The sequence below is a fragment of the Aspergillus flavus genome, chromosome 3, assembly GCF_009017415.1.
Source record: "Aspergillus flavus chromosome 3, complete sequence".
NCBI lineage: Eukaryota > Fungi > Ascomycota > Eurotiomycetes > Eurotiales > Aspergillaceae > Aspergillus > Aspergillus flavus.
Window position 1 is genome coordinate 3,929,564 of NC_092407.1, and position 25,975 is coordinate 3,955,538.

The window sequence follows — 25,975 nt, forward strand, 5'->3', positions numbered from 1 at the left end:
GACAGACAAGAAAGCATATTTTACCAGCCATACCTTGACCCAGCCTCCTTCTTGTTCCTTCGTCCAGATGCAAAACTCTCCTCCAAAGCTTCCCGTTGAGAACTTGCCGCATTGACCAGCTGTTGCAGCGTGTGTTTTCCAGGAGCAATGGCACGCACCGGGTTGTGCTGAAGCGCCGCCATATCGGTCTGATGCGCCATCTCCTGGTTGGCAATGTACTCCTTGTCTGTGTTGAAATGAAGGATCCGCGATTTCGAGGCGTCCGCATTGCGACCAAACAGGTGCCGTCGTTGAGACCGCGACAGATTCAGATCATCCGCGATATTATCCAACGTCTGCGTCGTTGCCGGTTCCGACGCCACAGCTGGAACCTGAGGCTCGCGCTCTACCTCTGGACCGGCCTCAGGCGCATCCGTGTCTGCAGTATATACCAACGGCTCATACGTTGCGCTCTGCGCCTGAGGTCCCGGAACAACACTCGCCGCAAATTCACTCGACCCAAGCGAGAAAAGACTCACTTTCGGTTTCGGCGCAGGTGGCTGCACAGGAGCAGAAGCAGAAGCAGCAGGCTTACTCTGTTCCGAAACTGACTCCTTCACACCTTGCGAAACCTCTGCAGCAGTCTCGACCGGCTTCGACGAAACAACCTTCCTCTTCTTCTGCGTCCCCCGCGCAACAGACAACGGCTTAAACATCATCGGATTCCCCTTCAACTTAACCTCCTCCGGCTTCTTCATCTGCAACCCACCCTCACCACCATCATCCCTCAAACTCCCAGCCTTAGGAATCGTCCCATCATCATCATCTCCCCGACCACCAGGAGTACTCGAACCCGCCTGTTCCATAGCCCACTCATTCCTACTCTCCTCATCCAACCCACGATCAAACCCCGGCGTAGCGCCAGTCTTCAAACTAAACACCTTCCGCCCGGCCCCAACAGAACCCTTCTTCTCCGCCGCAGCGGGAGCAGCAGCCCTCTTCGGCGCAGGCAAAAACGAATTGAACCCCGCGAACGCTCCACCACCGCCTATCTTTGCTTTCTTTCGCGCGGGCCCGTCATCGTTGTCATTTTTCTCTTCGGGTTTGAGATCGAGCGCGACGCGGATCTTGCGCGGGTTGCTGCTGTCGACAAGTTTCGGCTTTGGGGCGGCGGTGGTGGTAGGTTTTGTGGTTGTGGTTTGGGTGGTTGGTTTTGTGGTGGTTTCGGGTTCGGAGTCGGAACCTTCGGAGTCGCTGTAGGATACTAGGGCCATCTTTTTATTTTCTGTTTTCTGTTGGGTTGGTGGTATGGGGTGGAGGTTGGAGGTTGATGGGATGTAAGTAAGTAATTAATTGATGATGGCGATGAAGGCGGAAGGAAGATCTGGGTTCTGTTACGGTATTGAATGTACTGCACGGGCCATTGTATTTAATCATGGAGATGAGGTCCGGAACCCTGATTTACGGAGTATACTGTTGACATTGGGATGGGGTTTGTATTTAAGAATGAGGTTCATAATTTAGGTACGCTTTTGAGTTTGATTTTTGAAATGAGTTTCTATTTGCTTTGACGAGTGTGTCCACTGTCTAGCCAGGGGCTTGTTAGTGGTATCTTGGTTGCGCTTGTATACTTGGTGACTGCATCCGCTTGTTAGCTCTATGGCTTATGGTCACGATGTAAATTTATAAGATTACCTTAGCATTACAAAACTGACAGACGAAGAAATTGAAGACATAATAGGAAAAAGAGAACAACTGTAACGAATGTAACCACTCCAATCTCCTGACATAGACTAGCTACACAATGGTCATTCACGAAGTCCCCATAGCCCAATTCAACCTAGGCCAATCTCAGTTCCCGATGCCTAGACTAATTACAAAAAAAAGCACAAGGCACATAAAACAAACCCAGACAAGAATGACATCATCCAGGCCAGCCCAATCCAAGAACCGATGATCAGATAAGATAAGAAGATCGCTTACTCATCTCTTTTTACCCTCACATTTCAACGCTTCATGTTTATTACATTCTTCGTCGCAACTTCCACTTCTACATCTGACTTTTATTTCATTCTCTTCCTTAAACTATCCTACTAATAACAAGTGAATAATGCCATAAGTTAATCCTCGCGCCTATACCTTAACAACCACAACAATGGATCCCCTAGAACCAAACCCAACCCAAGACCCCGACAAGCAACCCAAACCAGGCAAATTCCGCTTCAAAACCTCAAAATCCAAGTCCAGTTCTCGACGAGACGATACAGCCTCCACACATCATCACAGCAGCCACAGACACACCTCCCACCGCCACAGATCCAAACGGCATCATCGCCGGCGCTCAGCCTCACCGACCCCCATCCACTCAGACCAGCAACAACCAGGCCTCAACGCCGATGCAGCCTTCCGTGAATCTCTCTTCGACGCTTTAGGTGACGATGAAGGCGCTTCGTACTGGGAGACCGTGTATGGACAGCCGATTCACAATTATGCTGTGCCGAATGTACCCAAGGGACCTAATGGGGAGTTGGAGCAAATGGATGAGGAGGAGTATGCTAGTTACGTGCGGACAAAGATGTGGGAGCGTACTCGGGAGGGGATGCTTGCTGAGCAGGAGCGGTTGAGGGCTGAAAAAGCGAGGCAGAAGAGACGGGATGAAAGGAGGGAGGAGGATATGAGGGAGAAGATGCGGTTTGAGAGGGCTATGGAGGAGAGTTTGAGACGGGGGAAGGAGAGGAGAAGGGTTAAGGCTTGGGGGCGGGTTTGGGAGGAGTATGTGCGGTCTTGGGGGGAGGTTGATCGGGCTGTTGAACAGGTTAGGGATACTGGTGATTGTGGTCGCGGTGGCGGGGAGGGGACTAAGTTGAGGAATTTGATCTTTTGGCCGGTTGAGTCCGGGAAGAGGGGAGACGTGAGTCGGGAGACGGTCGAGGAGTTCATGCGTCATGCGCCGGGGGAGGATTTGTTGGCGGTTTTGAAGGCCGAGCGAGTGAGGTGGCATCCGGACAAGATTCAGCATCGGTATGGGGCTTTGGGAATTGATGAGATGGTTATGCGCAGTGTTACGGAGGTTTTTCAAATTATCGATCGTTTGTGGAGCGAGATGAAGGGGAAGCAGTCGTGAGCTGGTATACCCTATTGGTTGGTGTTGAGATCTGCATTGTGATGGCGTTCTGTGTTTATATATGATACCCTGATTGAGAATTGGACGCTTGTATGATTTTTGGGTCACGTTTATTGTCACCGGTCTCCCGACCTTCACTGATAAGATAAGTCTGAATCTTGATATCGGAGTCCTCCTCCTCATCATCTTCATTCATTTTTAAGGGCACAAGGGATCTTTTCGCAAAAGTAGAATATCTTGAAACCACCGCCGTTGTGCCCGTGGAGGGATCTTCAGGATGGCATTCTTCTAAAAATGCAACCAATATGTCGACACTGTTAATGGTCTTGTGTACTGAAGAGCCATAGAAGACTTTCAGGCGCAACAAAGGGCCTAACACCATCCGTGCCGTATTAATCCAGTTCTGTAGAAACCGTGCAGGGCATATGATCAATGTAAGGTTATTATTTCGTTCTCTAGTCATATATACCAGAGAAAGAGCTAGGAGGGTTTTGCCTAGGCCACACTAATCTCCTGTTATTGCCCCCTTGATACTTGACGTCTCCTGGTTGATTACCCATGCTAGGCCGTTGTCATGAAAAATAGAGCTGGACTCGCGCGTATAAGCTGGGCTACATGCCATAGAGTTAAGAGAAAAACAAAATGTCCTTACTTGGTGCCTATGTTGAAAGATCACACTATTCAGGAAAGTAAGGAAGGTGAAGAAGAGGAAGACAGAAGAGGAAGACAGAAGCAGAAGAAGATAAAGGAAGATCTTGAAGTGAATGTATAGAAATGAAAAACAAGATTACTATCCATGTTGGGCCTGATCATGACATTCTAACAAGCGCATAATTGGAATTGGACTGATATAAAGCTCCAACTTCGCATACATCATCAGCTGTAGGACTCGTGAAACTTTTATTCGTCACAATATATTGGAATCTCCAAGTAACAACACGGCTATGCAATCACGTAGAAACAGAACACCATACTGGTTTTTGTGGGTTTTCTTTCTTTTTTCTGAATATCTTCCCTCACCATCGCTTAGAACCTCGAGTATCTCTGCTTGTTCCGGTACATGGTAAACCCGACGTAGCAGCCTGCAACAGCAACAAAGAACAGAACGGTCTTGAACAGAAACCCGCTCCAGCTTCCCTTTCTTTTCTTGGTCTTCTTGACGCGGCCGCTGTCGGCGCTTGGTCCACGGCTAGATCGACTGGAAGGTCCAACACTGTAAAGGTTCTGCGATTTCACTGAGACAATGTCATGGTTATCGCTCAGTTCACCGGTCTCGCCAGAGAAGCCCAGGTACGCGACGGACGGGATAGCAATGTTGGTCTCGGGTGCGGTCAGGGTGAAGCAGTTGGTCCAGCTGTCCTCAGACTTGTACTGCAAGTCTAGAGTCAATGATTTGTCCTGGAAGTACGTTAAACGAGCCTTGGTGGGGATCGAAGCGCCACGCAGACCACGGGCCTAATCTTATTAGCACATATCTGCGTTACCCTGGTCTTGTTTACTTACGGAACAACCAGCCAATTCATTGGCCTTGCCGTCGTGCGCCTGGTCGTAGCTGGTCTGTCCGTCGCCCATCATAGCCATGACGTAAGGGAACGAGGTGCCGGGACGGTTGTTCTTGTATGTGTCGAAAAAGATACCGAGACCCTCGAAGTTATCCGTTGATCCAAAGACGGGACCTTGCGTGGCGCGCTGCTTGGTGAGCCACATGGCAAAGCCATCGCCGTGCAGATTACCATTTCCATGAATCTTGAATTCGACCTCGATCTACACACATGTTAGAACCGATTCTCCTCCACTATACTGACGGGAAGAACTAACCTCCCAGTTTGTCGCAGTAAGGGGAACACGGGAGAAGATCCAGCCCTGCTGCGAGGGTCGATCGGCCGTAAGACGGATGTATCTGCCATTGTTCAGCCCTTGCTCCTTTGAGGCCGCATTGTGGGTGGGGTGAAGTACTTGTCTGCGCGGATTATCGTGTCACCACCAAAATCGAACCAGCGGCTTTGGAAGTCTGAATCCAGGTATGGCTGTCAACGCGTTAACAGGGCTGTGTCTAGAGCGCGGAAATCGAGCCAGCCGAAATTGATGTGAATGAGTTATAGGATGGGACCCACCGGAGCGAGACTGTGAGTGCGAAGCTATTGACCCGGTTAGTTAGTGCGCGATCGTCATACGGTCGACTGGGTGTGCGGGCGTACTGGGATGCTCTTGATGTTCTCGTCGCCGTCGTAAGCATTGGCCACTGGCATAGTCGCCAGGCCAGCAAGACACAGCAGAGAAGAGAGCCGCGGGAGCAGCATTGTGAGGCAGGAATTGGTAATGAGCTTTAACAAGTTGCAGATATAAGCTACCGTGAAAGCAAGTAGGTTCTGATAGTTATGAACGACAGACTGCAGCTAACGGAATTGGGTTCCTCTCCACCAGCAAGGCGTAGTTGAATGTCACCGGGACATACACAAGCTCCAAACTCAATTGCAAGAGACGGAGGACAAGGTCAATCAAACGGTAGGTCGACGACCGGAGAATAATAGAGAGGAATGTCAAAAGAGAACGAAGGAGTGAAGAACGAAATGGAAGAAGGGCGGTGCCGAAGCAAACTGTCAGAAGGGAATACTATGTAGACTTGTCAGAGATCGACGTCAGTAAACATGCAAACAAGTGTCCACATCGCAACTGTGGCGCAGTCCGCCCCGGCGGACATGTGTGCACCAGCCACAGGTCGGCCATCGCCCGCGGACTTGAGGTTCAGATCCTGTGACCGGCCCGTGACCTCAACAATTACTGTATCGTTGATTTGCCTTCCCTGCAAAACACATAACTCCGCCTCCATTCCCTTCATCTCACATCTCTACACATCAGCACAATGGCTCTGTTCGGTTCCGGCTCCACCAATGCTGCTTCCAACCCGCAGGAGGTCAAGACTGCCATCATCAAGCAGCTCCAGCAAGAGGCTGCCATGGCCAATGCTCGGAATTTGATCGGAGTATGTCCAAATTCTACTGTGCGCCCAGCGTCTAGTTTCTGACAACAGTATAGAAAGTGAATGAGCACTGCTTCGACGCCTGCATTCCCGCCCCCGGCTCGTCCATCACCTCCAAGGAAGAGGCTTGCCTCTCTCAGTGCATGGAGAAGTACATCTCTTTTTGGAATACCGCCAGCCGTACCTACGTCTCTCGTGTCTCCCGCGAAAGCAAGCGTCTTGGTGGTGCTGAGAACCTTGCCATGATGGCCACCCCTACCGACACCAGTCTGTAAATTAGCGTCGGAGTTATAGGCAATTGGAAGCATTCTATAGATGGTAATCGGAAGCGCGATCGGTTTCTCAAATTTCTTATGGGCGTCAGCTTGCGTCTCCCGCAAAATTTTATATCACCTTTTCTCTCCTTTCATGAATTGGGGAATGTATTGTTGGAATGGTGTACGATAACGGCACACGCTTTTGGGAAGATGGGGTGTCTCCTATTGGACGAGTTGAATGGCAACGGCAACGGATCTGTGATGGCAGACAGGCGTCCACGGGCAGCCTGTCTGAAGCATACTGGGAGATGCGGTATGCACAGATCCATAGCCTACTTTTATTGCATTTGAAAGATATGTACATTATACAGGTCTCCAAAAAAAAAAAAAAAAAAGAAAAAAAAAGAAAAGAAAAGAAATGAACGAAGCAACCAAGTAGCATCCCAATACTTGCAACTATTATAAAACCACGACGCGAGAACCAAAACAGTCCAATCGATGCAAACGATCGACTTGGCGGAAGACCCCGGAGTGGAACCAACCCCGGAAGCACTTGATCCTTACTTAAAACCAAACACACAAGTACTGGAGATTCAGTTGCCTCGATGCTCGTAAAAGCGATCCATATCAATGGAGGCCGAGGTTCGTGGAATGCGGAAGCGCGGGAAAGCCCGCGCCAGATATACAAAAGTTAAATGCTCCAAAAAACGATGAAACAGAGAAATCCAAAGGTCAAGTCGGCCAGCGATTATCCAGACAATCGAACCGATCGAGAAGACAATGTGTAAAAGTAATAGCATGGTTGTTTTTCACTGCTGCTATTTCTGTGGCCCAGTCAACCGGGCTATAAGATAAGGCATCACTTCCATGTCTTTGCATAGAGGTAGTCCATTGCCTTTACTCTAGACAGCTATGGTGAAATGATCATTTCATCATGACTCGTAGAAAAAGTTAGAAGTCGGGGAACAAATGGCCGTGACTAAAGTAAGTTGGGATCGTCAGTAATGCGGAAGAAAATATACCGAGCAGGTTGCACATACATGTCCTCGCCACTTTGACCGTAGGCTTCCTGTTCTTCCGGGTAGCGGTCATACTGGCTTGCATCGCCTTGTCCTCCCCGAATCGGTGGTACATAGGGAGCATCGATGTCTTTCCTGGCCAGCCGGTCCCAGGTGACTTCGGCGAACCACGGATGATTCTTGACGTCTTCCGGACCACCATGCAAGTTGCCCAGGCGCTTGGTTAGGTCTGCTGTGATCAGTTGGGAAAGTAGATCCACAGCATCTGGGTGCAGGTAAGGTGGGTATTTTACCCGACCCCGGAGGATGTTCTCATAGATCTTGACCGGCGATCCGCTGTCCCAGAAGGGTGTGAAGCCACACAGCATTTCGAAGATCAGGATTCCAAGGGACCACCTTCACCATGTCAGTGGAATCCCCTATAGGAGCGCAACCAGGATATGATCGGAAAGCAAGACTTACCAGTCCACCGACTTGTTGTAACCCTTGGATGAAACAACCTCGGGAGCCAAATAATCGGGCGTGCCACACAGGGTCCAGGTGATATCGGGCACCTCCTTCGCAAAACCAAAGTCGGTGATCTTCAGGTGGCCATGCCGGTCGAGAAGTAAGTTCTCCGGCTTCAGATCTCGATAGATAATCTGATGAGAGTGCAGATACTCCAGCGCAAGAGTGACTTCCGCGGCGTAGAACTTGGCCACGGGGTTAGGGAATCGCTAGACGGGGACCCCCCGGGTCAGCGTACAGGTTCGTAGCAACGAAGACGGGGAGGATCACCCACCTGAGACTTGCGAAGCAGACTGAAGAGTTCACCTCCCTCAACAAAATCCATGACCATGTACAGATTTCGCGAATCCTGCCATGTGCCCCATAGGGTGATCAAGAACGGATGCCTGACGCGATTGAGCATTCGTCGCTCGTCATTAGTATGCTCAATCTGCTTCATCTTGACCACCTGGGCCTTCTTCAGAACTTTGACGGCATAGAAGCGGTGGTTGTGCTTGGACTGCACGAGATGGACTCGACCAAAGCTACCGGTGCCCAATGTGCGCTGGAGGCTGAAATCCTCGAGAGAGTACTTGCCCTTGGTGGTTCGGGTCTGCGATTGTTGAGAACCTCCGCCGACCGACTGGCCGCTCTGATGGGATGAATGAATTATGTTCTGTATACTGGCGACATTATGGGAGTTGGTGTGGTGGTGACCATGGTGATGGTGGGCCGGGGGAGATTGCGTCACGGCGGATTGCATGGAGGATGGTTGACCCTCGGGGTGGCTTTGATTAGTGCCTGAAGAGCAATTGTGATGATCGTGGGACGATTGGTGAGGTTGCGCAGAGGTATAAGCAACGTCCGGGGAGGTGGCAGTAGGAGTGGGATGGGATTGGTGGCTGTGGTGATGCTGGTTTGGTGACGTCTGCGTCTGGGCCGCTGTGGGTGACGAACCGGCTTCAAGCTCTTTGCTGAGGGTCTGCGAATCCTTGGTCCGCCGTTTCTTCAATAAGCCTCCTAAGCTCGGCATGGAGAACTAAAATTGAAAATATTACCTGACTGTGAGATCAGGAAAAATAAAAATGGGGTAAAGGGTTCAAGGAAAAAGAAAAAAAAGAAAAAGAAAAAGAAAAAGAAAGAAGGAAACAAAATAAACCCTCCAAAATGCAGATTGGGTTTTTGTAAGATTCACGCGAAATGGGTAAAGAAAGAGGGTTCAAAAATTAAAGCTCAACCCCTCTTTCGAATCTTCCTTTTTTTTTGCTTCCCTGCGAAGGAGGGGGAAAACCGCCAGCAACGAAACGTTACGCCTCTTTCTTTTGTACCGTTCCGAGCAGCGGATACAACGGGCAGGGAACTTCGCCGTAGCCACCGAGAAGCGGTCAACCCCAAGCTTTGCAATTGGAATTCAAAACAAATTTCAAGATGAACTCGTGTCAAACGGCTCTAGTGGTTGTGTTTCGTCGTTTTCCTCCGTTAGTTGATTTGCTTTTTATCGTTCAAACCCGGTGAAACTTTCGGCCAAGACAACGATAATCGAGAGAGGGGAAATTGAAACGTCAACGTTCCGTAGGGGAAAAGAGTAAGAGTAACGATTCGAGATGCAGTTAATTTAGTTTGGTTGTTTGGGCGGAGAGGAAAATTGACCCAGAAGAGCAAAGCGCGGGGGGAGGGGAGATTTTAATTTATCGGCAGTGTTTGTCTGTCTGTCTCCTCTTCTCTCTCTCACTCTACTTCTCTTTCTCTCACTCTCTCTCTATACCTAATCCGTAGCTACTTACATACAGACCCCAACATCAGCGGTGTTTTACTATCACGATTTATGCATTGTAAACACCCATGACAAAATATCACCTCTTGACTATGAGAAAAGCAAATCTCAGTCAGCCCCGCTTTTTTGCTTTCTATTAAGAATAGAGGAATCTTTTTTAAAAAACCAATAATAGGAAAAGAAGGGAAAAGAAACCCCTCCCAGTAGACGGATGTTTCATCAACAATCCAAAAATGCGCGTATTAGCTGTCGAAGATCACGACACCCGGCATGAATGACCACTCGGAAGAGATCCACTGAACGCAGCGTTCCCTCTGCCCGAGGTCATTCATATCCATCCTCACCTCACGAACCGAAGTCGAAGTCAAATAATAGACATAGAATCATCGATACCAGAGATCATGAATCATCAAGATCACTGTGGATAAGAGAGACCCTCAAGCTTTCCGCTCCCCGGCCCTATGAGATCACCACTTTATCATACCCCGACGAAGTAAATCGACAGAGTATATCTCCTCCTAATAGTCCTCGTGTCGCATCAAACCGTGAAACGGTCTGGAACTGCCCGTCTTTTTCGATACCTAATTCATGGTCAGACCATATCCTCCTCCATCTAACCTAGTATCTCTCTCCCCATCAGTCCATCAGATACCACAAATTGGGCACCGTTCAGGAAGTACTAACCAGACAGGACTAGTCCTGCATCGTGACCTCATCATTCAAAGGCAAGTGGATCGGCGGAACGCCCCGCTCTTCGGAGATTTCCCTTCTCGGCCGTTTGCTCGATTAGTAGTGGGTTCGCCGGAGCTTCAGTAGTGTCCAAATGTCCACTAAGTACTTGGTAGTACCTCCAAAAAATGAAATAAGTCAGATATGGAGAAATTACTCAATATTGAATGTCGCCGCTGAACCAGCGTAATTCTTATGTTGAAGGAGCTATGAGAGGTTACGCCGGCACATCTAGAACTTGATCATGTCTGGGGGATTGCCTGTCTCTATGCAGCAAATGATATATCGTTCCACAATATCAATCGTCGTCTCGACGTCGTCCTTAGATTATCTCCGAACGAATTGGAACGAGGCTAAATCCGATAATGCGCCATGTTCTTCTTGATTTCATCCACAATCTCCACCGCTTCCAGTGCGTTACGCGCCTCAAAGTCATATCGCTTCTGCTCGTTCGCATCGTTGCCGCGAAGCACAACCACGCGGAAGTTCTTGGGATGGCGACGGCTCACCTTGCATCCAACAACGTCGTTGAAACTAATCGACCGGGTCTTAGTGTCCGATCCAGTCTTCGCAGTATCCCCCGGCATGATGTGCATGTAGTCATTGTCAAACGTGAGAATCTTATGGTTCGAGGCGGTGAAAGACATGGATTGCTTGCGAAACACGTGGTAACGACGGTAGTAGCCCCCAATGAGGTCCTGCTGTTGCGCCAGCGGATGTAACATGCGCGGTCCGCCCTTCTTCGCTTTCTTGCTCGATGGCACAGTGCCGCTGTCAATTTGAAGCGGTGCATTGGGGGAAGAGCTTCCCGGAGAGCCAGTCAACGACTGGGGCCCGAAGCGCCGGCGCACGAGATCAAGCTCGGTAAGGTTCCCCAGGGCTTCCACGGTGCGGTCTAGAGGCGCGATCGTATTGGATCCCATCACCTTCAGGAGGTAATTCCCCTTATCTAAGCCCCAGCGTTTGCATACCGAATCCAAGATCTCCGCGATGTAGCTATCAGTGGACGTGTTGAGAGTCGTGACTTGCGTAGAACCCTCAATATTGATGAAGCGGATCTTCAGGGTCTTCGAGACCCCCAGTCGCGGCGTAGCATGCGACGTTGGCACCGCAGGCCGATCGGCAGGCGTGAGCGTATTGTCATTGAGTGCCGACGAAAACGGTTGCCCTAAGATCGGATTGGGTCGAGGCGCTTTGTTTTGAGAAGTCGGTTGGGCGGAGGGAACATTGAGAGCTGATGCTGCATCATTGGTGTCTTCAGGAAGAACGGCTTGGCTCTCCATGGGAAACTGGCGCTCGTTCTCTTCAAATTCACTATCGGAGGCCTCCACCAGGGCAAATTCGTCGTACTGTTTCCCTCTGCCTCGACCTCGTGCCCCCGTTGCTCGATTGTTATTCGACGTAAAATCCATAATCTGTGACGTTCGTCCTAAAGCGGGAAAGTCGTATTCCACTTCGCCGTCTTCTACCATTCGAAGCGCCCATCGGTTAACAGTCAACTTATTACGTTCAATAGCAGGTTGACGACCTTCTTCCGAGTATCGCCAGAGTGCCAAACCGATCGCCTCGACAACAGTGACGGGAGCTGGTTGTTCCGCGAGTTTAGATTCCCGGGCAATAGGAAGGTCAATCGGCTCTTCCGGGTCAGAAGAAAACGGCAAGTATAACTTGATATTCAATGCATCAGTAAGGCCTTTGCCCGAGAGTACCGCAAATTTCTCAACCGGATTGGTCGGTGCACGTTTGCGCGCGTTGAGTGCCTTCGACAGCAAACTAACAGGTTGCACTGTGCTAATAGGCCGCGGCGGAGGCAAGTCTTGCAATTCGGGAGCTGGTGTTTTGGCCTTCCTAGGAGATGCCGTTTGAGGTCCTGTTCCATTCGGCAACTTATGCATCATCATAGGTGATGATGAATCCAAGCTTCCAGTGATACCGACGCCTACCAAGAGTGATGCAGAGCCGGCGGTGGCATCGAAATCAGATGAAAGTGCCGAGTCCTCGGACTCAGCTCCCGAATCTTCTGGGTGCTCATCTAGTCCTCCAAGATTCCTGTTTCCAGCTCCCCTGCGCCTGTTACTAGCCAACTCTATAACCTGATCCTGACCAGAGAACTGAATCTGCTTCCGTGACGCCAAGGAGCCCATTTCATTATCCGAAGACATGTCGCTGCTAGCGGTAGTAGTTGTATCTCGCCGTGGCCGCTCATTCACACTAACAGCAGTTCCTAGCGATCCCGTGCGGTAATGCATGCCCATCGTGGGGTGAGAAGGAGATGTGACCATAAGTTGTGGGCCTTCTTGACGATCCGTTGAACGTATTGGAGAGGATCCGGCCCGTGTCCGTATTGGTAGTTTAGGAAATTTGATCTGTTGGGAAGCCCTGCACCAGTTTAGCACCGGGATGTAGTCTGGGAATATAAGAACCTCAAATCACTAATATCGACAAACCTTTGACTATCCACATCATCGTCGCTCTCATCACTCAAATCACTGCTGTCATCCTCCTCCGCATCTCTTTGTTTATAGGAATCGTTTTGCTGTCGCTCCTTTCGATGGGTCCTTTTCCCAGCGCGTCCATGGGGCCGGCGCCCTATCACCTCCGTCGAGCTTTTACCCGTCACCATACCCCCTTCATCTTCCTCGCCATCCTCCCCTAAACCAAATCTCTGGGCTTCGTTTGCATCCCTGGAAACACCAAGTTGATAATACTCCGAGGTAACTGCAGCGGTGGTGGGAATCGGAGGGGAGTATGTCCGGCGGATATGGGCTGCTACGCTCTGTGCGCTAGGATTTGTGGAAGCCGACGACCAGCCCGCCGCGCGAAATCCAGGAGTGTTGAGAACCGAGTTGTTCACGTTGATGAGTCTATCGCCTATTCCGTCTTTGATTGTGGATAGATAAGAGGTGCGCAGTTGCCATATCGTAAAACTGCCATTCTTTTAGTACTGGATTCTTGGTATGAAGGGCGATCGCGGGGAAGGTGGCGGAAGCAGATGTGAGATGCGCATCACTAGACGTACTCTTCATTGTGAAGGAGAGACATCTTCCCGCAGTTGTGAGTAGATGTTGAGAGGATATAGATATTGAACTTTGGTAGCGATCAGGTAAATTCTGGATTTAAGGTAGACACTGTATAGTCGCTGGTGGTGTTCGTCTGGGCATGATTCCAAGTACTACGTTGAGAGTGGATAGATGCGCTGAACGTGGTCAGCAATAGAGTGATCAAATGAAGGTTCGTTCTCAACCAGGGCCAGCCCGATGTAGAGTATAAGGGGAGATAAATAAGAACGAGATAATAAGGTCGTGAAGGGAGTTGGTGAAGGTTTTAGTGCTGAGTAGCTGAGGAAGAGCAAGCAAATTGCGGGTTCTCCCAAGACAATCTCCGCAGATCAGCCAAGAAACATGGATGTAGATAATGCGCCGCCGATCCCTCGTAGATTATTTGTTTAGATTATTTTAATCAACAGCTAAATTATTGGCACAGAATGATGGGGTTTGGTTTAACATAGTCATCGTTCTAATATAATACAAGTACCTAACTAATAACCATTACAGACATTGCCATTACCCATCATTCCCCAATGCGGTTTTCAAAAGGAAAGAGAGGTTTTTCTCACCAAACGTCCACCATGAAAAAGTGAAACGCACTAAGCCTTGGCCTTTCGACCTCTTCCTTTCTTCGGTTTCTCGTCGTCATCAATAAAATCATCGTCGGTGGCTTTCTTAGCCTTCTTCCCTTTGCCTGAGCCGCCCTTCGCCGCGGATTTCGCCGCCGGTTTCTTCGGTACCCGGACATATTTGTCCTTCTTCAGGTCCAGTTCTTCACTTTCATCATCCTCTTTAGTATCATCCTCAAGCACTTCATCATCCGACTCGTCGATGGCATCTTCAATATCGGGCTTCTCCTTTGGCATCTTCTTTGGAGCAGCGACGCTGCTGGCTTTCATAAAGGGAAGTGGATGCGAGCGCTGGTTATAGAGTCGTGTGAATGTCGCTTTCGTCTGTGTATCTAGTTTCACCATTGATTGATCCATAGGGCCAAGGCCAAGCTCGACCAGGGCATCCCAGTCGTCCCGGGTGAGGAAATAACTGTCCATGAAATCAATGACGTCCTCAACGCCTTCTTTTCCATCCTTCATCAACCGGCGAACAAGCTTGTCCCAGATGAGGGGTAGATATTGTTGTCTGATTTCGTCACGGTCTCCGGAGGCACGAAGGCGCATGTGGCCCTGGATCTCCCTGGTACAACGCCAAAGCTTCCCTGTAATTACTCCGTTAGCAAAATAGATATATAAGTAGTTGAAGAATACATACCTTGTTTGCTGTTCTGACCTAGCCAACTAGTGAAGCCAGCTCGCTCGGTCATATTGCCGTAAGCGAAACTGGCGGGCCGAACAAAGCTGAAGACAGCATGGGTTGGCATCAGACTCCATTGCTGTTGTGTTCCATGGATCATTCTGTCGACCAGGTCACCGTCACTGATGCTCGACGCTGCGTTATCCGCCAGCTCGAGCAACTTCAACTTTTGCTCCTTGCCTTGATAATTACCAGACAAGGCTGGCCTTGTTCTTAGATAGTTCTCTTGAAGCATCAAGTAGCTGAACTCGTGATCATTGAAATAAAGTTCGATCTTGTCGTTTAACGTCGCTTTGGAACTTGGAGAGAACATCTGAGCGCTGAGGATTTTGGATACAATATCCCAGGGCTTCAGGATAACATGCTTTTCCCAGGCCTTGGACATCTCCCGCCCCTTCTCAAAATCCAGGTTTTGTTGATCCAGCTTCACAGTCGACAGCATATTAATAATTTGACGAATGTCGGCATGCGTCCCTTCGATGAGACTGTCGAGAACAGGGGGCGGAATCTTCAAACCCTCTCGGAAACAGATCGTTGAAAGTCTAGCTCTGATTTGTTCAGCAGTCGGACGTCTAAAGGGTAGCTCATACGTAACGTGATCGAAGGGCTTCATTTTCGGAAGCCTACGTTCGTTACATATAAGGATGAGTGGGATGTGAGTTTTCTTTGCAATAGCAGCTAACGCCCCAACACCGCCTCGGTCTCCAGCTGACATTCCGTCTACCTCGTCCATGATCAATACCATATTCTTTTTCTCTCTGTGCACCTTTTGGCCGTCAGCGGCAAAATAACCTTGCAGGGACGTTGTATCCAAGACACCCAAAAGACCGGTTTCAACAAGTTTTTTGCTCCTCGTATCACTGGCATTAGTTTCGACGATATCGTAGCCTTCGAGCTTCGCCACCAGATGTGCTGCGGTTGTCTTACCGATTCCTGGGGGGCCGTGGATCATGACCGCGCGGTAAATTCCAGTGCCATCCTTACCGGGTTTCGAGAAGTTCCCCTTAGCATTCTTGTGCCAATCTCGAAGCCAACTTTGAAGCTTCTCGACCGCGGTTTTATTGCCACAGATCATGTTCATCGACGTTGGTGCGTATTTTGTGGTCCAGAGTTCATCCTCAGGTCTAGGGCTTTGCGAGCTTGATGGCGCCTGGGATCCCGCGGACGCCTTAGCTGCTGCTGTACTGGTAGCCTTCGCCTTGCGCTTCTCTTCCTGTTCAATTTCAGCAGCCATGGCTCGAATTTTCTTGTCTTCTGCCTTCCTCTTTTCTTCATACTTTTCAGCGGCTTTTCCGTCACCGCCGTTGGCTGGCAATCTTCGAATGAGCTCGAAGAGACCTTCCTCATTGATTGTTTTCAGGTTATGATCCCTGATTGTCTTAAGCTTTTTAGGACCAGCATCACCTCCGAGGACAACGTAACTTGTCTTTGAACTCGGAGCTCCAGTAACTTTGCCGCCATATTTTTTGACAAGGTTTTGTCCTTCCTCACGACCTAAAGTGTCAAGGACACCGGTGAAAACGAAAGACAACCCTGCAAGGCAATTTTCAGCCCCGACCGGTATTTCAGCGGTTCCGGCTGCTGCGGGGGAGCGCGCTCGTGCGGCGAACGGGTTAAACTTCTTCTTGTCGCCAGATTCTGGTGGGGGTGAGGGTGGTCGGACAGTTGGGATACTGTCAAAGATGCTCTGTATTTCCTTGCTTTCGGGCTGGTCTTTCTTAGACGGAGACCCCTTTGGTTTCTTAGGCGCACGAGCTGTTGACGACGCTTTCGAAGGTGAAGTAACCTTTTTAGGGCCTTCCTGGGGTTCGTCGTCCTCCTCTTTGCCCAGGGCTTCAGATTTCCGTTTCCTTCCAGGCTGTGAAGCTGCCGATTTCGTTGCTCTCTTCGGTTGTTTCGGGGCATCCTCCATAACTACGTCGTCGTCATCTGGGGCTAACTTCGAGGCTGGCTTCTTACGTCCAGGCCTACTCGAAGCTGCGGTGGCCGGCTTCACTGCAAGTTCCTCGAGATCACTATCCTTTTCACTGTGCTCATCCTCAACATAATCATCATCCCCTTTACCCGGCTTCCCAAACTCCGTTGCAAATATGTCATCACCGCCGAGTCTTTCATCGTCTAGGACAGTTGTAGCGTTCCTCTTAGATTCGCGCGTTGGTCGCTTGAGGGCCTCCTTTTTCTCGGTCTGTTTATTCGCTCGCGGTGATTTGCTGGCTTTACCCTCTTCCGAAATGGTGTCATTGGGGGGCTGAGGTTCCTTGATGGGCGTCGCAGTACTGGTTTTGGCTGGTCTTCCTCTCTTCTTGCTGGAGGCGAAGTAGTCCGAAGTGGTCGTTACCTCCCCTTGCGGTTCATCGGGCTTCCTTCACAAAGATGGTCAGTGGGTGAGTTAGCAGCTTTGAGCAGGTACATTGCAATGCATACGGCTTTGTCAGCTCCTTAGCTTTGGGAGGTGGCGCCTTGGTCGCTTTGACATCGTCCTCATCTTCACTGTCATCCACAACTTTCCTCCCGCCTACATGACCGGTTAATGAAGGCGCAAGTGAGTAAAACGGTTGACGCCTTACGTCTTTTCCTGCCAGCAGGTTCCTAAGAGTTCCATATTAGCTTGATTCAATGAAATTACAGCGCGAATTTCAGAAGCTGGAAAGGTAAATTTGGCAGCGGAGCCTTCCTTACCTCTTTCTTTGCGGGCGGCTTCGCAAGAGAGGCACTAGAGCCCTGACTGCTACTCGGCTTGCCACCAAAAAAGCTCCTGATATCAGCAGGCATGGTGATTTTAAAAATTATCAGAGCATGCCATGAACAGGCAAATGGTGAATTGATGAGAGTAAGTGCAAATTTGAAGCACCAATGCACAAAACGCTTTTAATTTAAATGACCATTACGGAGTATAGGCAACTAGATCGGAAAACACGACGCGCTGCCTTGAGCTCTTGTCGCCGACGTGATTTAATTGGCTTACATAAGGAGCACGCGCATGGTCCGTGCCCCAACCTCGTTTTACCTGTTTCGGACTGGGGGAAAGTCGGACTTGCAGATACGCCGATAGTCTGGAAGTCTTCATCCAACATCGCTAATTCGCTACGAAAAGGGCCTGGCATCAGATCTCACCATGGCCTCCACGATGAAGATGTTCTCGGGGCCTCAATTGGCCCTTTTCCGGCCTACCTGTATGTTGGATTTCTTTCCATAAGAATTTTTCTCTACAGGGCCGGAAAGCTGACCGTCTCAACATTAGGTTTATCCACAACTTTTACGGCCTCTCCGCTATCACGATGCTTCTCCACGACCTCCCCGGCTCTTGACTGGCTTACTCCGAAGTTCATGGAAACGTCGAAGTCTCCCAAGGGTCGCCCACATGTTGCGACTGGCGGTTCGTCCCGCGGTACAACTGTCGTCTGGGGCGACTACGGCTTGCGCATGAAGGACCATGACCGCCGACTGCCGGCTTCGTCGCTCAAGATCGCAGAAGAAACCATTAAGAGACGCTTAAGAGGAATGAACTATACGCTCTACAAGCGTGTCAGCGCCAACATCGGTGTGTACACCAAGGGTAACGAACAGCGTATGGGTAAGGGTAAGGGAAAGTTCGACTACTGGACGGCGAAGGTCGGTGTCAGCAGAATCGTGTTTGAACTGAAGGGCGATATTCACGAGAAAGTCGCAAGGGAGGCTTTCAGATTGGCTGGCCACAAGTTGCCGGGTAAGCATAGCTCTCGCTCTACGAACGGGCCGGTGACGGTTCCACACTAACAACGCAATCCGGTCTAGGACTCTGGGAGTTCTGTAAGAAGGGCGACCCCCCTGTTGTTGGCTTGACGAAACTCGGCAACGGCGTGACTTTGGAAAGTCTGAAGCGCCCCCGCCGGAGCCCAGCCCTGGGCGCGGCAAACATGTCTACGCCGCCAAGTTCGACCTCGTCTAGCCCCTCTGCTTCTCAATAAACAAATCGCATATATTCCATTTGGCCGTATTACTACATTATTTGCGCGCGACAAATTTTAAGCTCCGACGCCGGAACCAGGTCCATATCCCTGCTGTCTCCTACTCCTCGCTGCTTCTGCATCGCCATCTTGGGTTTCGGGCTTGAGGTCTTGTGTATATTATCATCAGCTTTTGGTTCTTTCTTGAATGTTTTATTCCCACATGTGTCGATGTCTTATACACGGAGTTAGATTGAAGGAAACCAAAGACCAACTGTACCTTTATCCGCTTCTCCCATGACACCACTTTGTCCTGAAAATCTCCTTGCCCATTCGGCATCCTCATCTTCCGCCTTTGAACTAGTATCCGGGTCCAAAAGTTGCATCATTTCACTCCTCGTATGTGGCATATTTCCTTGGACTGGTCAATTCCAATATTACTCCGAATAAGATATGATTTTCCCGCCAAGCTGAACCAACATACCACCTAATTGCCCAGTTTGCTTCGCTGGAGTTTCCGTAAACTCTCGAATGGATTCATACCTTCATCTTCGGTTAAACAAAATCCGCATAAACAAATAATAGTTTGGGAGAAAAAAAGACTCACTGAGTACTCTCACCACCCGGTTCAGTGTCCATCAGCCTAGTATCCGACATAATCTCCAAGGCCTAGGATAATATACAATAGAGGAACTTGAAATCCTTTCGCATATGTACGTTCAAAATTAGTCCAAACTTTGAAACCCCAAGTTAGTTCGGCAGTGGCTGGTCCTCCCAATTTATAGAGGAACTGTATGACGTAGTCTATCATGTCCGTCTTCAACCCTTTCCCCCATGGGGAAGAACTTGGTTTTACGGCAGCATTCTAGACCACGTCAGTTCCGAACCCGGTTCCTAGACGAGCACGGAAGTTCTTGTTTGCAGAAATTGCCGATTTATTTTGTGATATCCTACAAAAACGCCAATGGAACTCATCAAGACCTGAATCTGTATCCTGCCCCAGAAACCACGCAATTAGCACCTTCCTATTAAGGCTGCTGTCACATATTATACAGAACAATCATAAATCGTGGATTATTATTTTTTTCTTTCTTTTCTACGGTTTAGAAGTCCATGCCCATTAGGTAGCTGTGTTGATTGTTAGTGTGGATGCTTGGCTGTATTGTTACTTAGGAGTCGAACCTTTCATAGATGCGCATGAATTTGGCGACGAAGGCCTCCAGGTGGAAGATAACTTTCTGTAATATAGGTCAGTATCCTTAGCTGGCTACAGTATTCTGGTCTGGGTTCTTACGCTTCCTTGTGTGACTCTGTGCTCGTAGAATGCAGACCATTTAATAACGTCGGGCTTCAGAGCATCGTCTACCTTGGCGATGAGCTTGAAGGTGAGAGTCTAAGATACTAGTCAGCGTTGACCAGATAATCCTTCATCGATCCGTAGTCAGACCTTGAGAATAGTAGTCGGCGGGATGCAGTGAGTTAAGAGATCGTACAAGCGCGCCCGGACTTGCAATAGTCGAGCTGGCGACCGCTCGGCCAGAATCTCATCAGCCGTAATAGAAATGAGCACCTCCCAGTCCGGAGGTGGGATCGGAGTGTTCTCTGTCACCTTCTCACTATTGGTCGGATAGGGTCAGCCTAGAGCCGAGAATGATATATAATACGATCATACCTTTGAGCATAGATAGCTTCAAACATGAGTAACGCGCGTCGGAGATTGCGTCCGCTCTCCTTTGCTATCTTCTTATTAAGCCCGGGCGCCTCCGGCCAGCCTTCCCTCTTGCCAGCAGCGCTGAGCACAGAGCAGATCTGGTCTTCCGTTGGTGCCGCAACCCTGACCAGCAGGGTTCTGGAACGAATCGGAGCAATGATATTTGAGGTGCTATTGGCCAATAGAATTAATCTCAGGTTGGGACTGTATTTCTCCATAGTCCGTCTCAGAGCTGCCTGGGCGTCACGACTCAGATGATCTGCTTCATTGATAACAACAACCTTGAACCTTTGCTTTGCGGAGAGATCGACCTGCTGTGTTTGCGCAATCTCTTTGAGCAGTTCCTGCACGACGACACGGTCATAGTTTCCTACATCCGAAGGTGTAATCTCCAGATGGTATACAGACGATACAATGTTGAATTCGAGCTTCCGGTTACTCGTCGTCTGGTAGACTCTGGCATCGATCTTGATCTTTTCCACACCCGCACCGTACAGCTCTTTTAATGTCGCGATTGTCCGCGTCTTCTTGCCTGCGCCTGATGGTCCGTACATGAGTAGATGGGGGAAATCTCCACTTTGTGCCTAAAACAAGAATAATGTCAATTGGTGGTTTTTCTTAACAAAAATCTGGTTCAGGTTTGATTACCAGTGACTTCAAGCGTGCGGACAGTTCATGATGATATGAGAGAGCTTCGAGCGAGCGTGGTCGCAGTTTGTCAACTAGCAAAGCCATCTTTAGTGCTCTCGTATTTGTTACGGCGGTGTGAGGCTATCGAGTGCTTCTCACAAATGTAAAGATAGCTTAGATGGATCGGAGAGCAAGACGCGTCGGGAAGATCGTGACACGCGAGCTTAATTGGTGGTCCGTGCACGGGTGCTTACAATCGTACATAGATACCAGTACAGAGTGGATAGTAGATCTTCAGCTTCTCAATGTATTGAGACTGCTACGGAGCTTTGCTAATTACTACCCTATCACCGAGAAGAGAGGCTGTAAGTCGTTTTTCCGAGCAGTTTCCACCTTATTGAACTGTAAGAGTCTACAATTGGTGCCATCAAGCGGGAAAACATAATGTACAGATATCCATTGCTATGATACATATATGGGTATTCTTTTGGAGAGGAGATACAACTTTCCCGCGAGCTCAAATATCTCCCGATATGGAGAGAAATTACGAGGGATTTCGCCAGAGCTTATCCTAGCGCTTCACGATTGTTGTGCTGCTTGGGTAACCTCGCTTCCTCGACGCCGATTCGGGCTATCAGGCTTCCGACGTGGGCTTATCTACTGAAGCTGTGATGTGGCCAATCCAAGCGTTGATGTTTCGAGGGATGGGAAACAGTAATCAGTCTATATGATCAGTTCGTTGGTATCGGCTTGAGAACTCCGTTGTCATCATATCGCGCTTCTGTTGTGCGTCAGCAACCCGTTACACCTTGATCTGCAGGCCGGCCGTTTGCTTACTGAAGAAGGTGTATGAGAGTGTGATGGTGTCAATGCCCTTCATTTGCGGATCTTTCGTGAAGTCCGGATCAATGTAGAAGAAAACAGGCATGTCGACAGATTCACCAGCATTCAACTTCTGCTCTTCGAAACAGAAACATTGAATCTTACTGAAGTACGGGGCAACTTGGCCCGGCGTGACGCTGTATGTTGCAACACCAATGATATCCGAAGGGCCCTTGTTCGTTGCGGTATAGAAGGCAAGGGCCGTTTCACCAGGCAGTACTCGGACTTCGCGCTGTTGAGGGGTGAACTTCCATGGCAAAACGTCGGAGACTGAACCATTGAACGTAATTCGGAGTCGACGAGCGTCTGTTACAGGCGTCACACGAGATGCGGTATCGGCGTCTCCTCCGCGATGGGTAAGGATGGGCTGGCCACCCCAACCAGTCTGTTGGCAGATCTACATAACCGTAGAGTTCAGCTCCTGCTGCGGATAAATGGGTGCTTGGCGATTGATACCCACCATCTTATATAGAGGGACGGAGCCGTATGCGAGCGCAACTGTTCCGAGAATAAGACTGGCCGTATAGTACCTAGACGCCGTCAGAAATGAATCGCAAGGAGCAAAGTGCGATAATAATACAATGTGGACGCATTTCGCTTCTGTGCCTGAGGAGTATTAAACGGTGCGGAGGCATTTTGTCCTAAAAAAGAATTGCGAGAGAAGTATCTTCTCCCCGGCTCGAAACATCTTGCATTTGTGGATGTCGGTAACCGGAGACCAGTGCCCGGAAGCGTATACCGGGCCCATGGAGAAATTATGCGACCATACATGGCGATAGAATTGATGCGTAGTCGGATATATGCGGAGAACTCACCTTGCAATATCAAAGGCCTCGCAGCACGTGATTACACCTTGGCGATCAGACGGTCTTTATCGATAAGACCGAACTTTGATGCATGTCAACGACTAATTAGCACAAATTCATTCAATAACCCTAGGTCAGGGACTAATAAACTAGTAGAGGTACTAGGTACCAGGCACCTCGGGAGGTATTCCGACACTCATTGAATATATTCTTCTTGTCTAGAAAGGCGACATCACATCTAGACTCTGCTTCAAGTTTATTACGATATACAGCGCATTGACTACTATATAAATTTTTACCTGAGTAACGCACCATGGGATAAATAGAAAAGGTAAAAGAAGGCTCTATATTTATCTAATAATACAACAGGAAAAACAAACGCCCCTTCAGATGCCGACCTAGACGTTGAAGAAGATTCTTGGTATGATACATCGTCGCTCTATCGTTCATTACTTCAGGACGCTCGTTGCAATCCTGCCAAAAACGCCTCTTACCATGCCAGGTCGCTCTTGAAGACAAGTGAGAAGAAGGGCAGCGCTTACAGCAAAAGTAATGCGCTCTCGATATTGGTACTAAAGACCGATTAGCATTCATTAAGTTCTGCGATTACACAAGGTACGACAGGAAACCAGATCGCAATGATATTATTGCAACACAAGACGAGGTGTCACACGGGAATTGGGGGATTGGGAAAGATGTAGACAAGCAATCAAACGGAAAGCGTGAACCATACCTGCTTATCGTAGAACCTTGGAAGCACGGTTGCGGCAGCTCTAGGTGCCACAAACAATGCTAATTCCTGCCGTTTCGATGGGCTTTCTACAAGGATACTCCAGCCGCACATCAAACATCCAGCTCCAACGCAAAGCCCGGAGTCCCACATCATAGGGGTTACCACATCTCGTGGGAATATCTTTGGTCCGATTCTGGTTCTGGCGAGGCAGACGGAATAGTAAAAAATACTCACAAATGAAGCGAGGAATGCAGATGAGCGTAAGGCATCAGATACAGCCCGACGGAGCGACAATACCGACTTCAATCTCCGGAGACGAAAGACAATTTGTAAAGGTATATAAGTAGCACAGGCAAACCCAAACGTTCGAGCGAACCGAGATACGGCATGTTTTTCACAGTTAGGGCCACAGCTCATGTGTACCATTTCGCAGGGGATAGGAATTGTTTTGGAGGGATCTCCCCATTCTATAGGCCAGCCGTAGTCCTTGCACATGGACTCGAGTAGAGGCGCTTGTCCTGTGTCTTTCCCATACACGAAGACCCCTCTCCTGGCTCGCCGAAGTGCTTCAATCAACCGGGAATCCACCTTGGCTACCTCACCAATCCATTTCCCGTAGGACTTTGGCAACCTTTCGGGGAGGTAAAACCATGCCCACATCACGACTGCTGCACTAGCGGCAAATACGCCTGAATCCGCAAGCTTTGGTGCCAGAGATTCTGCCCGACTCCAGCGACCCCGAGCGCTCCGCCATCGTCTCCATCGGGCCCATATGATGCAGGCTACGAGATCCATTGCTCGAGTAAAACTAAAAAGCGTCAGATCCATCGTCCTACCCGAAAACTGAGGTCTATTAGGTATTGTGTTCGGGCATCCTTGCTGCTCCCCAGTGGCTTCGTTGTTTCCAATGTGAGCGAGCGTCCTTTCATCGCCTTGCAGCCTTATGGGCTTTCGATTCAGCAGTCCAAAGCCCAGCCAAGCGGAAAGGAAAGCACAGACAAGTCGAGATAAACGCAAAAACTTGGCGGATCCTGATTGACTACATTTGAAGCCAAGTCTTTGGCTTAAGAGCTCAGCCAGCCGAAAAATGACCAGGGGAAACACGGTTGAACCCCCAACAAGAGAAGCACAGAATGTGGGGAAGCTCTCTAATCGTATTGCACTCGTCAGTGCACGAATTAGCTATAATCCAAGTATTAGTCTAGAGCTTTTATCAGTCGTGTACTTGGCAAGTAAATCACAAGGGGTAAAAGTCACAGATGGGTCAAGGACAAATGATGGATGATCAAGAAACATTCCACAAAGGTATGTATCGACCAATGGAACGACCTACCACTCTGCGCTTCTGTTGATAGTTCGAGTCATTCCTCCAAACTTGCCGTAAAGACGATATAACCCTCGGAGTGGTGGAGGACAAATAACCAATGATATACGCACGCAAAATGCTGTGAGGATACACAAGCAGCAGTCCAGTCAGCAATCTCAGCAGCACCCCAGAAAATGTAACGTGTACCAGCGTTCTAGATCGCATGCGACGCCTAAACGGCATCACAGTTAAGGTAATACGTACGGTTTTAGCAGTTGATTTATATTTCGGCCTTTGCCCGTGAGGCCTGTAGAATCCATGGTGTTCAAAGCTCCATTCAATGGCAATGTTTCATGGCCACTTCTCGGTAGAAGATGGTATCACACCATATAATATGAACCTAAACTATATAGGGGCGTCAGGGATTCTTCCTAGCTATGTATAGCCGATCCTTGTACATAACGCGAGACACACCTTTCGGACGCGGTGTACCTACTCCTTACGGAGAACTTAACATGGATCGCTTGGTCAATCCAGATCTCTTTGAGGCAACAATAATCGACGGAGACCATGTAAATTGGACGAGATTACGGAATACAAAATGGGAAAACTAGCACAAACACCTGCTGTGGCAGCAGTTCGAATAATTCCTACCTGATAGCGGTCTATTGGCAGCGTTGGTGTGACCTAGCGTGGAGCCGTGCAACGTAATCTTGAACCTCGGTCCTTGAGGACCTCCAAAGCACTTCTGTTAAGGCTGGTGGTTCAGGGGTAAGACTAAACCCTTGGTGGCCGATCCTCCATCTGTCAGCCGCAAAATTGGGTGGTACGTGAGTCGTCCCGCGGGATAAACCCCGTGGGCCTCCGGGCCGTACGGAGCACTTGGTTGTGGGCCGAAGAAAAACGGAACGAGGAAAAGAGGAGTTCGATGGATGAACAATATTTAATAAAACAAAGAAGTAGTATATACAAACTATTTTCCGAGTAAGAATGTGAGAATAAGAGGGGTCTGCAAGGTGTTATACTGGCCTGAGTTATGGACCAGGAGGAAGGGGGGAAAGAGGGAAAGAGACAGCAGAGTAGCAGACAGCAGACAATTCAATGCAGGACATGGATTTGCCAGACCCTCTTCTAGCGGGATTGGGAAATAGGACCGAGCGTCACAATACCCCGGTATTACGGAAAGTCTAACGTCCCTGATGGACGACAGTGGGGTATTTTTGGTATGGTTTTTACGTCACGCGACCTTTTCTTTCTGTTCGAGCGCGAGATTTTTTG

The 25,975-nt window shown here is 49.2% G+C and overlaps 11 protein-coding genes across 11 annotated transcripts; 3 read left to right on the forward strand and 8 right to left on the reverse strand.

Annotated features, from left to right (window-relative positions):
• Positions 1-20: 20 nt before the first annotated feature.
• F9C07_7378 (mitotic checkpoint regulator, MAD2B-interacting-domain-containing protein) lies at positions 21-1,253 on the reverse strand (the record flags this gene model as incomplete). The annotated part of the gene is made up of 1 exon (XM_041285494.1): positions 21-1,253. The coding sequence occupies one exon, from the start codon at positions 1,251-1,253 to the stop codon at positions 21-23; it is 1,233 nt and encodes a 410-aa protein (XP_041145095.1).
• Positions 1,254-1,346: 93 nt separating this feature from the next.
• On the forward strand, positions 1,347-3,511 carry F9C07_2282454 (uncharacterized protein). The gene has a single exon (XM_041285490.2). It carries the CDS (start codon positions 2,135-2,137, stop codon positions 3,101-3,103), a length of 969 nt encoding a protein of 322 aa, XP_041145096.1. The 5' UTR covers positions 1,347-2,134; the 3' UTR covers positions 3,104-3,511.
• A 221-nt stretch (positions 3,512-3,732) lies between these two features.
• On the reverse strand, positions 3,733-5,701 carry F9C07_7380 (putative lectin family integral membrane protein). Its single transcript, XM_041291281.2, has 6 exons — positions 5,302-5,701; positions 5,218-5,241; positions 5,060-5,130; positions 4,922-5,003; positions 4,607-4,867; positions 3,733-4,558 (listed from the first exon to the last, which is right to left on the reverse strand). The coding sequence occupies exons 1-6, from the start codon at positions 5,401-5,403 to the stop codon at positions 4,130-4,132; spliced, it is 969 nt and encodes a 322-aa protein (XP_041145097.1). The 5' UTR covers positions 5,404-5,701; the 3' UTR covers positions 3,733-4,129.
• Positions 5,702-5,878: 177 nt separating this feature from the next.
• F9C07_2282455 (putative mitochondrial intermembrane space translocase subunit Tim13) lies at positions 5,879-6,740 on the forward strand. Its single transcript, XM_041291268.2, has 2 exons — positions 5,879-6,086; positions 6,140-6,740. The coding sequence occupies exons 1-2, from the start codon at positions 5,967-5,969 to the stop codon at positions 6,356-6,358; spliced, it is 339 nt and encodes a 112-aa protein (XP_041145098.1). The 5' UTR covers positions 5,879-5,966; the 3' UTR covers positions 6,359-6,740.
• Positions 6,741-7,291: 551 nt separating this feature from the next.
• Positions 7,292-8,878, reverse strand: pkaC1 (camp-dependent protein kinase catalytic subunit; the record flags this gene model as incomplete). The annotated part of the gene is made up of 4 exons (XM_071509883.1): positions 7,292-7,319; positions 7,381-7,755; positions 7,822-8,075; positions 8,141-8,878. The coding sequence occupies 4 exons, from the start codon at positions 8,876-8,878 to the stop codon at positions 7,292-7,294; spliced, it is 1,395 nt and encodes a 464-aa protein (XP_071365212.1).
• Positions 8,879-10,701: 1,823 nt separating this feature from the next.
• F9C07_7383 (putative stress activated MAP kinase interacting protein) lies at positions 10,702-13,390 on the reverse strand (the record flags this gene model as incomplete). Its single annotated transcript, XM_071511617.1, has 3 exons — positions 10,702-12,727; positions 12,796-13,275; positions 13,368-13,390. The coding sequence occupies 3 exons, from the start codon at positions 13,388-13,390 to the stop codon at positions 10,702-10,704; spliced, it is 2,529 nt and encodes an 842-aa protein (XP_071365213.1).
• F9C07_2153089 (replication factor C, subunit RFC1) lies at positions 12,707-19,453 on the reverse strand. Its single transcript, XM_071509243.1, has 9 exons — positions 19,237-19,453; positions 18,479-19,172; positions 17,947-18,410; positions 17,383-17,878; positions 17,271-17,292; positions 17,128-17,218; positions 14,662-17,066; positions 12,796-14,608; positions 12,707-12,727 (listed from the first exon to the last, which is right to left on the reverse strand). The coding sequence occupies exons 4-8, from the start codon at positions 17,473-17,475 to the stop codon at positions 13,995-13,997; spliced, it is 3,225 nt and encodes a 1,074-aa protein (XP_071365214.1). The 5' UTR covers positions 17,476-17,878; positions 17,947-18,410; positions 18,479-19,172; positions 19,237-19,453; the 3' UTR covers positions 12,707-12,727; positions 12,796-13,994.
• Positions 17,044-18,650, forward strand: F9C07_2282459 (mitochondrial 54S ribosomal protein uL16m; the record flags this gene model as incomplete). The annotated part of the gene is made up of 3 exons (XM_041291269.2): positions 17,044-17,876; positions 17,945-18,409; positions 18,478-18,650. Exons 1-3 carry the CDS (start codon positions 17,819-17,821, stop codon positions 18,648-18,650), a joined length of 696 nt encoding a protein of 231 aa, XP_041145101.1. The 5' UTR covers positions 17,044-17,818.
• Positions 19,454-21,139, reverse strand: F9C07_2282460 (putative DNA replication factor C subunit Rfc5). Its single transcript, XM_041291284.2, has 6 exons — positions 20,989-21,139; positions 20,302-20,924; positions 20,077-20,245; positions 19,924-20,022; positions 19,812-19,867; positions 19,454-19,757 (listed from the first exon to the last, which is right to left on the reverse strand). Exons 1-6 carry the CDS (start codon positions 21,073-21,075, stop codon positions 19,733-19,735), a joined length of 1,059 nt encoding a protein of 352 aa, XP_041145102.1. The 5' UTR covers positions 21,076-21,139; the 3' UTR covers positions 19,454-19,732.
• A 235-nt stretch (positions 21,140-21,374) lies between these two features.
• On the reverse strand, positions 21,375-22,706 carry F9C07_2153105 (cytochrome c oxidase assembly protein Cox11). Its single transcript, XM_041291285.2, has 4 exons — positions 22,433-22,706; positions 22,313-22,382; positions 21,808-22,249; positions 21,375-21,751 (listed from the first exon to the last, which is right to left on the reverse strand). The coding sequence occupies exons 1-4, from the start codon at positions 22,621-22,623 to the stop codon at positions 21,702-21,704; spliced, it is 753 nt and encodes a 250-aa protein (XP_041145103.1). The 5' UTR covers positions 22,624-22,706; the 3' UTR covers positions 21,375-21,701.
• F9C07_2282461 (uncharacterized protein) lies at positions 22,707-25,819 on the reverse strand. The gene is made up of 3 exons (XM_071510559.1): positions 24,725-25,819; positions 23,392-24,573; positions 22,707-23,230 (listed from the first exon to the last, which is right to left on the reverse strand). The coding sequence occupies exons 1-3, from the start codon at positions 24,938-24,940 to the stop codon at positions 23,108-23,110; spliced, it is 1,521 nt and encodes a 506-aa protein (XP_071365215.1). The 5' UTR covers positions 24,941-25,819; the 3' UTR covers positions 22,707-23,107.
• Positions 25,820-25,975: the final 156 nt, after the last annotated feature.